This window comes from Strix aluco, chromosome 4 (genome assembly GCF_031877795.1).
Source record: "Strix aluco isolate bStrAlu1 chromosome 4, bStrAlu1.hap1, whole genome shotgun sequence".
In the NCBI taxonomy this organism is placed as follows: domain Eukaryota; kingdom Metazoa; phylum Chordata; class Aves; order Strigiformes; family Strigidae; genus Strix; species Strix aluco.
In genome coordinates this window covers 29,431,255-29,447,968 of record NC_133934.1, presented here as the reverse complement: position 1 = coordinate 29,447,968, position 16,714 = coordinate 29,431,255, and the positions used below count along the sequence as shown (strand labels likewise).

At 39.4% G+C, this 16,714-nt stretch overlaps 1 protein-coding gene across 7 annotated transcripts in view; it reads left to right on the top strand.

Moving 5' to 3' along the window:
• The window catches only part of CORIN (corin, serine peptidase), a 174,111-nt gene that overhangs the window by 86,097 nt on the left and 71,300 nt on the right, over positions 1-16,714 (top strand). For all 7 annotated transcript variants that reach the window (XR_012623065.1, XM_074822462.1, XM_074822460.1 and 4 more), the window contains exon 6: positions 15,595-15,708. Coding sequence is in view for 6 of the 7 variants with exons in the window: in XM_074822462.1 (XP_074678563.1) it covers positions 15,595-15,708 (114 nt within the window). In the remaining variant the exon portion in view is untranslated. The remainder of the gene's footprint in view (positions 1-15,594; positions 15,709-16,714) is intronic.

Sequence of the window (16,714 nt, the reverse complement as noted above, 5' to 3'; positions counted from 1 at the left end):
CTAAGTGACGGAGGCTTGTATGGTCCATCTGTGGGTTCTAACTTTGTTAATAACTTCTGGGTGACAATAAACAAGAAGAAATGATAATGATGAAAATTGTTTTTCAATTTATTTTAAAAACCCTGAGAAGTTATACCCTCAAACCTTAAAAGAATATGAGAATATATAGTGTATTTTTGAAAGTTAGTTAATGCTACAATTAAGATTGTATATCATGGATTATACTTTCTGATGCATAATGATGTAGCCCTAAATTATTGGACCAAGTCTTTTTAGCAGTTGGATTCTCTCCATCTGTTAGGGTGTGTTTTGAGGGGTCACAAAGTAAAGGCTGATGGACTGTGGAGACCCTAGCTGCTTATTGGCAGTTCTGACATCCTGTTGTATAAAACAAAAGACATTTTATATTCATTTTTTCATGAACTATTTTGCATAATGCTTGGATATGAATAGTTTTCATGTAGAATGATAGACTATAGAGAATATTTTGACTTTTTTTTTCTTTAAAAGAATGGTTTTAATGTGATTCCTCTATGACTGCAAAAGGTGAGAGTCCAGGTGCTCTAGGCTGTTTCTCCTACTGAAATAAATTATGCTGCACTTGAATATTTCTTTCTGCAATTTGTATATTTGAAAGAATTTGAAAGAATTCTCTGAACACAGTAAAACCAAACAGCAAGGGTCAGTTCACTGTTCCAGTTCCTTTTTACCTAGTGCTTAGCCCAGAGCACTCTTCACATTCTTCTCAGGAAATTCCTGGAAATTCCAAGAGCATGTCCTTGGCGTATGGCTGCTTATGTCTCAACTTTGTGGTTTCTTTTGGGGACTGATGCTTCCTGATTATGTGCAGTGAAACCCTCCCTGCCCACATATGCCTTGCATATAATTTGTTTTGTGTGATGATGTAATTCTCTTTTGGGGCTTTAGTTATTTCTTGTATTTATCAAAAATAAGGTCTGGCTGTTATACCTGCTTATTTTAGCACAGTATCACCAATGCAAACCAAAATTTTCTCTTGATTATTTTTGACTGATTGTGACTAAATACTCTATATCCTCCACATTTTCTGAGTTCAAAATTGTCACTCCTCCAATAAGTCCTTGAACCTCACATGCCTTTCCAAGCTCTGTTGGAGAATGTATGCTTGACTGATCTAGTTAGAATCCAGAGCATTTATTCTGGGGCAATTACCAGCTTTCCTGAAAAATGTTTATTAGTTAGAATTGGGATTACCTAGCAGTTACATACTTGTACATGTGTCACTGCTGATATTTATCTCTTTATCTAGATTTTTCCTTCACAGGCATTGCAAATTGAGTGCACTTTACCACTGTGGAGAAGCTATTATGACATACATTCCTGATGTGATCGCAGATGTACTGAATGTACTGGAAAATCTTAGCCATGTGCCATTATAGTAAAACCATCTGAGTGTACAAAAATATGTCACAGAGGAAAAGATGCAGTTCTGTATACCGGGCTGCATCTGTCAGGTTGATACCATTTCACACAAGTGACAAGTGAATACGCAGTAGATGAGAAAATCAGCTACTCAGAAAATAGTTTTAGGAATCCAGCTGTTGAGATTTAAGATAGATGGTTGAACTGGTTTCACAGTTCTAATGAGTTGTGAGCATGTAAGGAAGTGAGGGGGAAGCATCATCAGTCATTCATTCCACATGAATCCAATAATGCATTCTGGGGGCGAGAAGTCTCAGAAACCTTCCTGGAGGCTGCTATACATATCCCTACTCACAGAAATATTCCAGCTCTGTTTTTCTTTCTTTCAACTGTCACTGTGTTTTTCTGTTATTTTATTTGCTTTGACCTGCCAACATATTTGATGCTGTTAAAACTGTGGAGAAAAAAATACTCAGTAGCTTGAATGAGAAGTAAGGCAACACAGTGAGCTGACTTGCATTAACATGCAGCACTTGCAAAAGCCCTGAAATTATTTTTCAGTTAATTTGAATGGTAAAATGCTTTCAAAAGTAGCAGTGAATATGATGCTTCTGCTCTTTATACAGCGAAGCTGTGTAAGTGACAGTATGGAACTGTCAATGTTCACTTTTGTATTATTAGTAAAGAGGCATTATGAATGTCTGTTTCTGTTAAAAAATGGTGCACAAGAGGCCTGAACTGCACTTCATAGCCATGAGATTTGTAATAAATAATACTATTTAAGTTATATAAAAGACACAGTACATTAAAATTTAAATATAGAGTATGAACTCTATTGCATTGCTATGTTGCATATTATTTTTACTGTTCTTAAAGGTAAAAAAAGTATGTGACAAAACCCACAAACAGTGAGACCTTTTTTCCAGTGAGAAACTCTTTTTAAATAGCTATCAGTTGTGTCACGTTCTGAAAATATTTTTTCATATCATTTTTCCAAGAACAAATTTAGTTTTGTCTTAGAAGATTTTATCGCTCTACAGAATTTCTTGCAATGTTTCAAGTAGTGAAAGTAGTGAAAGTTAAATATATGAAAGTACATTTTTTTCAGATACCTTTTATTGCAAATCCTCCTGAGATCACAGTTTCATTCCTATTGGAATGAACATTGTGGATTTTAGTCCTGACTCAGATTTAATGGAGACATTAACTTACTGGTTTTTTCTTTGTCACTTGCTTGAAAGGTATTGCTCATTTATTTGTTTAATTCTTTTCTGAACAATGTAAGAGAGGGACTTGACATTCTGGGTATTCTAATAATTGCTATATGCTACGAATGCATATGCCTTCCTATTAGTAGTTAAACTTTAAATCTGTAAAAAGGAATGAGTAAAAAAAAAAAAGAATCATGAGAAGGGATGAAAGTAAGTAGGTAAGTATGTGTGTAAGTAACACACGATGTTATAAGTAGCATTAAATTATAAGTAACACAGAACTTTTCTGTTCTGTAAGACAAATCTTTGTGAATTTTTTATTCACTGGTTGTTGCAGCAGTTTTTCAGTTGGATAAAGTATTTTAATTAACTTTTTCTGGTTAGAAAAGCTATAGTAGTTGGTGAGCGGGAAAGCCATTGCTGATAACCTGGATAATCTCCCTTCTTGGGAAAAACATAGAAATTAATTTTTGTACATGTTGATAAATGCCCTGCAAAGTTCAAGGGCATGAAAGGGCTAAATGCATGTATAATTGGAGTGAACTCTTTCAGCTCTTTGAAGATGCCACCACAGGAGCTCTTAGCCTGGTTTAAGCTGGATAAGAAACATTTAATTGGAGCACCACATTAAGAATATTAGCAATAGTCATTAACAGTTAATGTATAACATTTTACGATACTGTAGAAACAAATAGTTAATAGATGTATTAACACCACAATTAGAGACTTCAGCAGTACTTCTCTCATAATAGTATTGCCTTTACCCAAGTTTAGCTTTGAGTTTTGCAGTAACTCAGCTGAACAGTTCAAACTTTCTTCTTGTGGCTATCATCATACGTTATCTTGTCCTGCATAAGGTGCAATAGTGCAAACAATACAGAAAATACTCCAGAGAATTAATATAACGTGTACAAGGAAACTACTAATTCTCTTAACCAAATATGCTTAACTAGTTCAGATCTTGTTTTGGTTTGTTCCAAGAATAAAACACCAATTAAAATTGTTCTGATATACTCTTTTTTTCCCAGTTTATCTTCCAGGATTTTTCACACTGGTATTAATTTAGAGCATTGCCTTTGAGGAATACCTTTGAGCAGAGATTCAAAGGCAGTATCTGGTTACAACCAGATATTTATTTTTCTGTTGGCAATGTGAAGCTAATGATACATATCCAATAGAGAATTTATTTGAGAAAAAGCTTTTAAAATCAGGAAGGCATTATCTTTCTTTTGTGCCTTTGCATTCACTTAATGCAGTGGAAAGAAGAGAGAGGTGATCTGTGTGTGTGTAACATTGATACTGACCAGCTGCAAAAACAGCAATAGTGGAGTAATTTTTTGAGGGAGACAAAATGTTTTTCAGGATTGTGGTAGTGTTTCATGTGAGGAAACATTCACAGTTGAAAAAGTTATTGGCCCCAAGCACTCATCCTTTACTTCTGTTGACTCTGCATTATATTTTATTATGTCCTTTGATTTTGTTTTTTCTCACATTCTGCCTCCCCCACCGTTTATCTCTGCCTGCCTTCCTGTTCTTTGCCTGTTTCTTCACCAGCTTGGAGTTTCCTACGTGGCCTTTTTAGGCCACTTCACTTGAGTGGAAGAGAAAGGTCTTTTGTGTTCTTTCTCCCATGGGGTTTTGCATTGTAAGGTAATGGAGGAATGGACAGTTTCCTGGGGGGAAGGAGTTGCCAACTTTCCTAATTCTGTGATCATGATCCTAGTATCAAAACTTTATAGAATTGACAGCTACAAGATGAATACACTGTACTGCAGAGTACATAGGGTACAGAGAGCAGGTGATGAAAATTTGCGGGCAAGAGAATGAATACAGGGATTTCTCTGTGTCTCACTGTGCTATTGTGACTGTATTGAGTCAGATGAAAAGTCCATCTACCTTGTAATGCTGACTCCAAAAGCTACCAAAATCAGATGCCCAGAGAAGAGTAGAACAGGGCAAGGCTATGGGGCAATACTTTTCCAAAATACTCCTGTATTTTTCATCTGTTTAAGATTCAAGGACTTCTCTGTAATTTGTGACCCACCATAGATTTTTCTTCTATTAATGTATCCCTTTGTTTCATGGATCTGTGTACATTTTAGCACCTGTAGTATCCTGTTGCAGTGTTACAGCTTATGTATGCATTGTATGAAGAGTATCCCCTTTTGGTTGTTTTAAAGAAAATTTTATTTGATACCTCCTACGTCTTTTATAGCATTAGACAGTGAATGTTGTCTTCACTTTGAAAAAAAAATAGCAGCACTTTTCATGGTTATTTTCACAGATACACAGTGCTTTGTCTGTTGCTATACCTTGAAATGCAACCAGATGTCGGTCTTGAGGATGGTAGAATAATATGTTTATTTCAGTCTGTGCTATCTGCAGTTTTCCAGGGACCCACCCGCCTAATCTTCCATAGATGGCATTCCAGCAATCTAGCTGGGAAGTACAGCACATAAATGGTCTTGGCTCCTCAGAGACACTCTTGATAGTACACCAGACCCAGGTAAAATAAAAAGCACTTTTTGCCACCAGTGGTGTTTAGTCAGGGGTTTTGGAAGCTTTTCCAGATTGTAAACCTTTCTGGGGAAGGTTTAAAACAAGCAAGTTTCTCTGTCAGCCAGGATTGCTTCCATTTGCTTTGGCTTCCTTTTACCTAACATTGTTTCTTCTTCAAATCTGAGTGGGATGGTCCATATATTTCTTTACTTCAGACACCTATTTCAGGCTTTATTTCTTCTTTTTCTTTATTTCAAACTGTCCCAGCATTTCTGAGTATGCAGCTGTTTGGCAGTGTTCAAGAAAGTCTTATAAATGGTTGCAAATCTAAATCCTCTAGGTTTCAGATCAAATATCGAAATTCAACATCCAACAAAAGTGTTTGTTTTACAGCATAAGACAAGGTTTTTATAATTTCCATTAAAATCTGATCCTTGGAGGTATGATCAAATTGTCAACCTCCTGAAAACTTTGGTAGAAAGCAGAAATTACATTCATTGGAAGTACTGTTCACAGTGTGTGTGCTCTCCTTGCCCTGAACACTGCACTGACTGGACCAAACATATGCAGTCATCGCCTATTAGAAGACTGCAAGAGGTGAGATTAATTTTTCTTAAAATTCCTTCTGATTGCTGCTGGGTGCTAAAACTGAGAGGAGGAAAACTGATTTCAGTCGTCTTTTTGTTTGCATATAACATACAAGATAAATAGGAAGATGCTCACTTCAGGTAAGAAGAAATGGAGAAGTGGATTGGGATGGAAGTCAGAATTGATAGGAGCAGAATAGGATAGAGATGTATTAGGAAGGGAGAGTCAATGATTTATAAGTGCTTGAACACATTTTTGTTCACTGTCCAGAAATGAATATGGGACTCCAGAATCTTTGCTCTTCTGATCTGTTGGAAAAATGGTCAGATAAACATCCTTTCCCAGGTCAAATTGGCATATTCACACAGAAGGTAGAAGTCTGTTGTTGCTTTCTTAGTACCAGTGAAGTTCTGTACTGATGGAGATCTGCAAGCAAATCAAGATGGTTCCTTTAATGGTTATTTTTGATGTATTTATGCTGTTTTCTTTTTTTTGAACATGCAGGAAATAGCATAAAAGCCTAAGTTAGAAGAATGTAAGATTTCCGAGTCAGTTAAAGTTGCCTTTCCAACCTCAAACAGCCTTTCTTGTATGATGAATTACAATCTTTTGATTATGTTATCATATTCTATTTTTACCTGACATCATCGTCTGTGGGATAAACACTGGTCTACAGGGAACTGGAGCCCATACTGAGGAAGGCTATTTTTTTCTAGGGTCCCCCGTAGGGCTTACTGATTGTAGCAATTGGAAAGTGCAATGCATAAGGCAGGGAACTGGAGAAACACAACAGATTGGCTCATAATAAAGAAAATGTGATGTTATAATATAGAATGAGATTCTTTCCCTGTCACTGTTGCAGAGACCATGTGTAATGTTGAGCAAGGCACTGGAATAAAAATTTTCTCAACTGTTGTTTGCACACTTCCAATTAACTGGACTCCTTATTTTTATAGCTGAGGTTTATTCACAATTGAAACATGCTCTTGCAGCTACAAGTAAAGGTGACAGGAGATATTTTTTGAACGTGGAAAATAACATCAGAGTCTTTATTCCCTAGGAAAAAAAAAAAAAATCACATACTGATGTGTCTTAGATTGGACAATTGAAGTTATTATTAATTATTTTCACCTTAATATCTCAGTGGCTCATTTTTTTCCCCTGTAAAATGAGAATATGAATGCTATCTAACCTTATGTTGCTGTTAAGACTATCATATTTGCAGTTTGTAATACTCTTCCAAAAGTGGTAGAATAGAGGGGAGGCTGTAACTCTTCAGTTAGAAGTTAAGAAACGTGTCCAACCTTACAGTGGGTAGGGAGGGCACCTACTGAGGAGCACATAATAAGAGTGTGCAAAAGGATGGTGCTGGTGGTTTTGCCCTACCTTGCTTGTTAGAAACCTTCTTTAAAATGTATTGCATAAATCGCTTTCGCTGCAATAACCATGGCCCCATTACACAAGTGGAAAATAATGTTTTTCTTGTAAAATCAAGATCATGTGCTGCCCAAGTGGAGAATGCACCTGGGAATGTAATAGAAAAGATTCTGAAATTATTCACATAAGTTTTTATTACAAACACATTCTTCATACAAGGGTGTATATGTCAGTTGACAAGTCTAAGATTGCCATGTTTCTTGGGGATGATAAAATAATATTTCAGTCTTAGAAAAACATGTAAATATGTTGAAAAAAAATAGTCCCCTGCTGCCAAAAGTTAAGAGTAAAAATGAAGGTGCTGAGAGTGTGTGTATATCCATTGCCACAGTGCAATAGAAAGAACTGCTATGCTAGCACCACAAATAAAATTGGAAATATGGATAATTAATTGCACTTGCAGTCAGTGCAAGCTAGAGCTATTTGTCATATTTGAAAAACACCCTCTGCATGTTTAGGCATGTCCGGTGCTCAGTGGTATGTCACAGCATCCACTGTACACTTAGTGGTTTGGCAAATTGTGAAGAATATCACGTTGCTATACAGAAAGGCTGATCATGAGCAGAAATTATTGTATTTTTTGTAGGCACATTAAAGGCTCCTTCTACAGTCCCAAGGGCAGATTTATCAGGTGTAAGAGTCTTTTCATGACTGCCTGTTGAGGTCTTTTAAAATGGGTCATTTACTGATAGCAGGTTTAAATGGCTTTGTTCTATCTCAAAAATCATATTGTTTCCATTGAGATGTATTTTTCAGGTTTTCCTCTTGACTTTCTTGCATTCGGTGATGTTCCTCTGACAGCTGTCCTGATGTTTCCCAAAACAGAAATATAATTCAATCCCTGTGGGAAATCTTGAATATCAATTCATCAGTGTGAAAATAAGTTCATAAGAGTCCTGCAGCATTAACTTTGTAGTACTGAGGCTAATAATTTTTCTCCTCAAAGACCTCAAGAAAACCGAGAAGTTTTTTCATCTTTTTATAGGTATAGAGCTAAGGCACAGATTGCCTGAATTGTCCAAGGTGATGCAAAAAGTTTGCAGCAGACCTAGGAAGAGAACCTTTATCTCTGGAACACATAAAAGATTCCTTACTCTGTAAGAACATCTTGCCTTGCCTACGCTTTTTTTTTATGGTGTTGCTTCATAGTGCTTTTATAAATTAGCTGATCTTTAATGAATAACATAATGTTTGTTTTTTTTGGATATTGTAGCTGATTTTTTTCACTGTTAAAAATCAAATCAAGTATTTAATAAGACATGGTAATGGTATTTAATAAGACAAGGCATAAAATTCAATTTTACTAGAGAAAGTAATGAGTTTTTCAAAGAAATTTTCTGTCTGCTCCTCAACCACAAACTAATGGGGGATGTTTTATAAATCAAAAAATAGAAAATAAAGAATTTTAGGGAAAAGAGTGATGGAGACTTGTATTGTGTGAGGGAATATTAGCTGCATTTGCAGGTGGGACTTTCCTTAAAATGAGGCAGTGTTATTTCCATCAGATTTAAGTGCAGTTATCATGAGATAGATAATATGTTGCAACTGTGATAATCATTATAGACTGACAACAAAAGATGATTTTGCACTCTACTGAAAATGTAAGAGCCCTTCTAGATGTGAAAACATGACTGTTCACTTTTAATGAAGGGGAAAAAACAGTTATTAATATTCTAATGTCTAGGAGTTGGGTTACTTGGACGGTGCTCAGGAAAGCATAGTTTTAAAGAAAGTGAATGCTCACTTTGCAAATGGTGGCATACCTAATACACTCTGCAGGAACAATGGACACACTACTTTTGCAGTGAAAGATGTCTTCCATGCGTACTGTGAAGTCATGGAAAGGCAGAGGTAGCATCTGGGATAACTGAAATAATGGAGAACTGAGGACAAGGAATACCTCCCTATCTGCCTGTCAGTATCACATTATTTTTCTAATATAGTCAGCCAGAGGCGTCAAACAGCTGTTGGAACTTGAGATATGTCATTGACTGCCAGGTAGCATCAGACGAACAGAAATGAGGCACCATGAGGAGTCAGGCTGAGCGATCAGCCTGCTGTAACCCAGCAGCCAAGGACCCGAGGTCACCATCAGGGAGCAGCATGAGCTGGGCTGCTCCCTCCAGGCAGACAAGCTGGGACCTGAGGTCAGACTGCTGGGATGCAGAGCCTGAATGCAGCAGGCAGAGCTGGCCCCAGACATGGCATAGTGATGAACTAGGTCCAGGGTCCAATCAGAGAGCCCAGTCAGGAGGCAGGCCCAGAGACAGGACTGGTGGCAAGGCTCCAAAGTGGCTCCAAGCCCACCTAGGAGTCAGGGCCAAAGTTAGGGCTACAGATCAGCCACGGTGTCTATGTGAGGGATCCATCCAGGAGGTGGAGTTGGATATAAGGCTGTGCCTCCAGCAGTGCTCAGGTGAGCCTGAGTGCATGGGCGGGGTGTGGGTGGAGGCCCCAGGGGAGGCTGGTCAGGGCCGTTCAGGCCATATTGGTGCACTCATGGCTCTGACAATCACTATGGGCAGGTTGTCCTGGTAGGTTCAAGAATGCAAAAGAATGGCAAAAAGATGCATTCTAGGCTGTAGGTTGTACCTGGTAGCTGCAGATTAAGAATAGCAGTGAAAAGAAAACCAATGCAACTGAGAAATAGTACAAAACCATGGAGATCTTAGACCTAGGTCTAGAAAGGGTGCTGGTCATCATTGGAAGTGTGAGAGACTGAGAAGAGAGAAAGGTATTAGAGTAAGACCAAGCCTGAAAAACTGTCCATTACCAAAGTGAAGGCAACAGCAGGGCTGAAGGATATTTCGGATTTTTCAATCATGGGTTGGTATACAAGATGCCAGACCTTTCGGCATTGGATGGGAAGCACCTGTCCCAGAGGGGGAAAAGGATCTTGGGGCAGGAGTTAGCTGGGCTCATTGACAGAGCTTTAAACTAGATTTGAAGGGGGAAGGGGGCAAAACACCAGCCCATCTGAAGTGCATGTATACCAATGCACACAGCATGGGTAACAAACAGGAGGAGCTTGAAGCCATGATGAAACAGGAAAATTGTGATGTAGTGGCTATAACAGAAACATGGTGGGATGTCTCCCATGACTGGAGAGCACCAATTGATGGGTACAAGCTCTTTAGAAAGGATAGACAAGTAAGAGGTGGTGGGTGGCGCTGTATCTTAGGGACTGTTATGATTGCTTTGAGCACAAGTGTAGTGAAGACAGGATGGAGTGTCTTTGTGTGAGAATCAGGGGGAAGACCAACAGGGCAGATATTGTAGTAGGAGTCTGCTATAGGCCACCCATCCAGGACAGAGAGGTGGATGAAATATTCTATAGGCACTTAGGAGGAATCTCATGATCGCTTGACCTTGTTCTTGTGGGAGACTTTAACTTCCCAGACATCTGCTGGAAATACAACACAGCAGAGTGGGACCAGTCCCAGAGATTCCTGGAATGTGTGGCAGATGAGAACTTCCTGACACAGCTGGTGAATGAACAGAGAAGGTGCCCTGCTGGATCTCCTCTTTGTGAACAGAGAAGGACTGGTGGATGACGTGGTGGTTGGAGGCTGACCAGGGCATAGTGACCATGAAATAATAGAGTTCTCTATTCTTAGAGAGGCCAGGAGAGGGGGCAGCAGAACTGACATCCTGGACTTCCAAAGGGCTGACTTTGTCTTGTTTAGGCATCTGCTTGACAGGATCCCTTGGGAGACAGTCCTGAAGGATATAGGGATCCGGGAAGGCTGGGCACTCTTTAAGAAGGAAGTCTTAATGGCTCAGGAGCAGGCAGTCCCCAGGTGCTGTAAGAGAAGCCAGCAACAGAGAACACCACCCTGGCTAAACAGGGAGCTTTGGCTGCAACTCAGGGAGAAAAGGAGAGTTTAAGGCCTTTGAAAGAAGGGACTAGCCACTCACAGTGATTACAAAGAAGCTGTGAGGCTATGCAGGGCGGAAATCAGGAGGTCTAAAGCTCAGCTGGAAATTAATCTGCCTTCAGCAGTCAAGGGCAACAAGAAATGTTTCTATAAGTATGTCAGTAGCAAAAGAAAGACCAGGGAGAGCCTCCATCCCCTGCTAGACACAGGAGGAAACATGGTAACAAGTGATGAGGAAAAGGCTGAGGTGCTTAATGCCTTCTTTGCCTCAGTCTTTAATAGCAAGACTAGTTGTATTGAGGGAATCCAGCCTCCTCAGCCAGAAGACAGAGACTGGGAGAACGACCCCCCCGCAATCCAGGAGGAGATAGTCAGTGACCTACTGCATCACACAGACATACACAAGTCTATGGGACTGGATGGGATACACCCAAGGGTGCTGAAGGAGCTGGCTGGGGTGCTCGCCAAGCTGCTTTCCAGCAGTCCTGGCTGACCAGGGATGTCCCGACAGACTGGAAATCGGTCAATGTGATGCCCATCTATAAGAAGGGTCGGAAGGATGAGCCGGGAAATTACAGTCCTGTCAGCTTGACTTTGGTGCCCAGGAAGCTGATGGAGCAGCTCATCCTGAGTACCATCATACAACACATGCGGGACAACCACATATCAGCCCCAGTCAGCATGGGTTTATGAAAGGCAGGTCCTGCCTGACAAACCTGATCTCCTTCTACGACAGGGCGACCTGCTTACTGGATGAGGGAAAAGCTGTGGATGTTGTCTACCTTGACTTTAGTAAGGCCTTTGACACCGTTTCCCACAGCATTCTCCTGGCGAAACTGGCTGCTCACGGCTTGGATGGGCACATGCTTTGCTGGGTAAAAAACTGGCTGGATGGCCGGGCCCAAAGAGTTGTGGTGAATGGAGTTAAATCCTGTTGGCGGCCGGTCACGAGTGGTGTCTCCCAGGCTCGCTTTTGGGGCCACTCCTGTTTAACATCTTTATTGATGACCTAGGCGAGGGGATCGAGTACACCCTCAGTAAGTTTGCAGGTGACACCAAGTTGGGTGGGAGTGTTGATCTGCTCGAGGGTAGGGAGGCTCTGCAGAGAGACCTGGACAGGCTGGAGCGATGGGCTAAGGACAACTGTATGAGCTTCAAGAAGGCCAAATGCTGGGTGCTGCACTTGGGCCACAGCAACCCCCAGCAGCGCTACAGGCTTGGGGAGGAGTGGCTGGAGAGCTGCCAGTCAGAGAGGGGCCTGGGGGTGTTGATTGACAGCTGGCTGAACATGAGCCAGCAGTGTGCCCAGGTGGCCAAGAAGGCCAATGCTATCCTGGCTTGTATCAGAAATAGCGTGGCCAGCAGGGACAGGGAAGTGATCTTACCCCTGTACTCGGCACTGGTGAGGCCGCACCTTGATTACTGTGTTCAGTTTTGGGCCTCTCACTACAAAAAGGACATTGAATTACTCGAGCGTGTCCAAAGAAGGGCAACGAAGCTGGTGAAGGGTCTGGAGCACATGTCGTACGAGGAGCAGCTGAGGGAACTGGGGTTGTTTAGTCTGGAGAAGAGGAGGCTGAGGGGAGACCTCATTGCCCTCTACAACTACCTGAAAGGAGGTTGCAGAGAGCTGGGGATGAGCCTCTTTAACCAAGTAACAAGCGAAAGGACAAGAGGGAATGGTCTCAAGTTGCGCCAGGGAAGGTTTACACTGGATATTAGGAAGCATTTCTTTACAGAACGGGTTGTTAGGTGTTGGAATGGGCTGCCCAGGGAGGTGGTGGAGTCCCCATCCCTGGAGGTGTTTAATAGTTGTGTTGACATAGTGCTGAGGTATATGGTGTAGTTGGGAACTGTTTATGTTGGGTTGATGGTTGGACTGGATGATCTTCAAGGTCTTTTCCAACCTAGACAATTCTGTGATTCTGTGATTTTGTGATATTGGTCTCCCACCAACAGCCAAAATTTTTGATAAGATACTGTTGAGAAGACCAGCACCTTTCAAGAGGTAAGAAGCTTACTTTGTCAGAACAGGGAGATACCTTTTTTAATTCCTGATTTAGGTTTAGATTTTTAGGAATAAACTTCTATAAACCACTTTGAATTGCTCACCTGATTCCTTGTTTGTCATTGGACAAATCACCTGGGCCTCCTATCCGAGCTTTTCACATGTGCAAAAAAGGAGGCATAACGCTTGCTATCCTGGAGTCTAAAGCACTGTAAGATAAAAGCCATGTGTTTGAGATTTTAAGAAATATTTTCCATTAAGTTTTATTTTTTGATACACTAAATCAAATATTTTGATATACTAAAATCAAAAGATCACCACTAAATAACGAATTCCTGAAATTCAATGAAACAGTATGGCTTAACAACAAAATAAAGCAGATAAAAATTGATGTAGCAGCATGGAGAATCAATATTTATTAGTTCATGATTCTCATCTCTTTCTACCTTTCATCTTTCATCGCCTTCAATTCTACCTGTATGCTTTGTGAAACACTGCCAGATTTCATCAGCACCACTTTACTTTCCATTTTGTTTCATTTTTATAAGTCCATTCTTCTGAAGACATATAAATGAGATTACTCATGTATGCTCTGAGTTGCTTCATGACAGACTGTTTTGTTGGAAGAGATTAAAAAGAACTTCCCCTCCTTTTGTAAGTGAAATGCTGGCTCCAGAAAGAAGACTTTAAATGGGACATTAGCAGTGTGTGAGTTTAGGACTCATCTTTCACTTAAGGTCAGTTTTTGTTTGCCAAAGAATGTGTTTGATCAGCACATTATTGTGGTTAATACTTCACTGTTAAGGATAATTCCTTATGCTAGGAAATCTACTGAGTGCAGCACCAAGTAAAATGTTGACACAGACATCATCGTAGTCCTTGATATATTAACAGCTTCATCTGGAATTTATGTAGTGTGTTACCTTCATGCTATCAACTGCAGTGCCAAACTCAGGTCATAAAAGCTCATGCTACTAAAAATTATATCATTAGATATTTGGTTATTTTTCCTTAATTTAACTTTAAACTGTATTCTGCGTGGATATACTTGTTGGTAGACATGTTATGAGGAATACAAAATTATGATGAGAATACTATGTATTTGGTTTTTGCTTTTGAGATGTAGATTATAAATACACTTTCCAGACTTTATTAAGCATCAGGTTCATGGAATAAAGGGAGAAGAAATAGGAACTGAACTCTCCTATAAGAATATGAAAAATGCAAATTTAGGCATTTTAAAATGAGTAATATGGAGCTATGTTGTGATCAGGTGCAAAATTACTTTAATGGAGGAATAAGATTCTGTAGCCACTGCTGCTGAAACTGATGTTTTTTCATACCTGTGATTTGCATTCTGGTGAAGTTTGAAAGCTACAATTAGAGATCTTTACTGTTCTTGGCAAACTTGGATAGAAAGCTTGAATTACAATGGAAATTCTATGAGTAGAATTTTGAACTTGCATGAGATTTTATTGTTTGAATTTGCTGTTCTCACACATGGATACATTTAATAAGTTGACATTGGCAAAGTGGCAGGACATTTTTTTCTCCATCTCTGAAAGCTATTTCTCATTTCAGATATGTATGCTTAAAGCAAAGTTACTGGGTTTTTTTTACTGATCTTTTACTGGAGGTGAATCTTTCAGTTTGCTTTAGCTTTGTTGAGTAGCCTGACTGTTAACTGTGGCTTTTGTATAAAAAAACCCCCAAAAAACAACCACTAGGTTCTGTACTAAATATTTGCTTTTCTACTTGACATCTTTACTTGGCATCCCCATGTAATTTTCGCTTGATATCCTTCCCCATCTGTATGCTTTACAGGGATTTTTCTCAGTCAATGTTTTTAAAGAGAGCTTGGAAGTTTGGTCTCTGTTGCGTAGACTAAAGGGCAAACAAATTATTGGTGATCAGCATCTCTGTAATTTATGTGCCTTGAAGGTCTTGAATGGGAAAGTGTTATAAGTTCCCTCCCTCTGAACGTAATGGCCCTGGAAGGTATCTCCAGTGAGATACCCAAAGCTCTAGGCTGATTTTTTTTTGTCTCTTTAGGTATGTCAATGCCCCGTATATTGAATAGCAATGATGACTGTCTTCTAGTGTTCAGGGAGTTATAAGAGTGTTTGAGGAATCCTTCCCCTCTAGAAAGGTGTTTGTGCTATGACACTGTTAAGTCTAAACCTGGTAATCTTTCCTGAACACCTAGGCTAGGAAGATCCATATATTGTAAATTTAATTGGATATTTAATTTGATGCATCTATTTAATGGGAAAAAAAAGAGCCTGTTTAATCCCATCCTAAGGTCAGTTTTAAACAGTTATTCTGTACAGCTGCTTTTTAGACTTAATGTTAGATTGAACTTCACTGATTAACTCGGCTTAGATACCTGTTTTTGAAATAACAAAAGTTAGATGAAAATGCCAGTTTGCACTTTCTTGAATTTGATTAATTTGGGGTTTTTTGCTTAAGTGCATCAATTAAGACTCATTGTTCTAACTATCTTTCACTTCTGCTTATTTCTTCTTACCCTGAAAAGTTTAACATGCATTCTTTCTTTTCTTGTCTTTTCCAGCACTGTGTGGAGGAGAGGAGAGTTTCTTGTGTGCCAGTGGGATCTGCATCCCAGGAAAACTGCAGTGTAATGGCTACAATGACTGTGATGATTGGAGTGATGAGGTCCATTGCAGTAAGTTTTTTAAACCCTTCAGTGTTCTATTGAAGCACTGAATCCATTCAGGGAAATCTAAAATCTAAAGAAGGTTATTGGTACAGAATAGGAGCTTTGCATAGTATTTGCATATATTGACATTTTGACTCGCTCAGTTGCCCTTGAAGGTGTTTACCTTTGCTCACTGGCAGCAGCATGTGTTTCTGATCTATCAAATTTTATTTCTGGAAGCAGAGTCTAAGATTTCTTCAAGGAGCCATGTGGAAATTAAAAGTCTTTTAGGGCATTTTTTTTTTTTTTCAATGGATCAGTAACATGCGTCAGAAGAGCAATTCTGATAATAAACTGAAGACTGTTAGTTGCATCTTTTTCCTAGCCCTCGGCATTGATTTTACAGCAGATGCAAAATCATCTGTTTAGAAAGTTCTCTTGGCCTCAACCCTGGATGTGGTTTATTTAAGTAAATCCTAGTATATGCTGCAGTAGAAAAAAAAAAGAATACAAATGCTTAAGAAAAGTGAATATACATGCTTAATATCATAATTTCTTATTTATTTTTCTGTGGTAGTATGTATTCTTAGAGCTCCTATGTGTTTTTCTGTGTTGACAAAAACATCCTTGGACTACTAACACCTTTAGAAAAGCTGAGCAAATGTACAGTAGGAAAACAATGAAAAGGAAAAAAAAAAAAGGAAAGAAGGAAAACATGGAACAATTACTAAATAGGGACTATAGTAGGACATGGTGCCACAAAACAGTGCTGAGCATTCAGATTTTGGAAAATGTCAGACCTGAGGTTGAGTTCCAGACTGTGAAGTTTAGACTCATCTCAAAAGATTTGTTCTTATTAGTGATTTAAGAGCCTGGGCATTCCAAGACTCACAAAGCTGCTTTTAAGGAAGTTGCTGATAGATTTTATCTGGGATACTCCAAGGAATAAATGATGGCTTCAATTTCCTCCTGGTCTCAATGTGAATGAGGCTAGAGCTTGCTTTTCTTCTAATATCCTACAATTTATTTAATG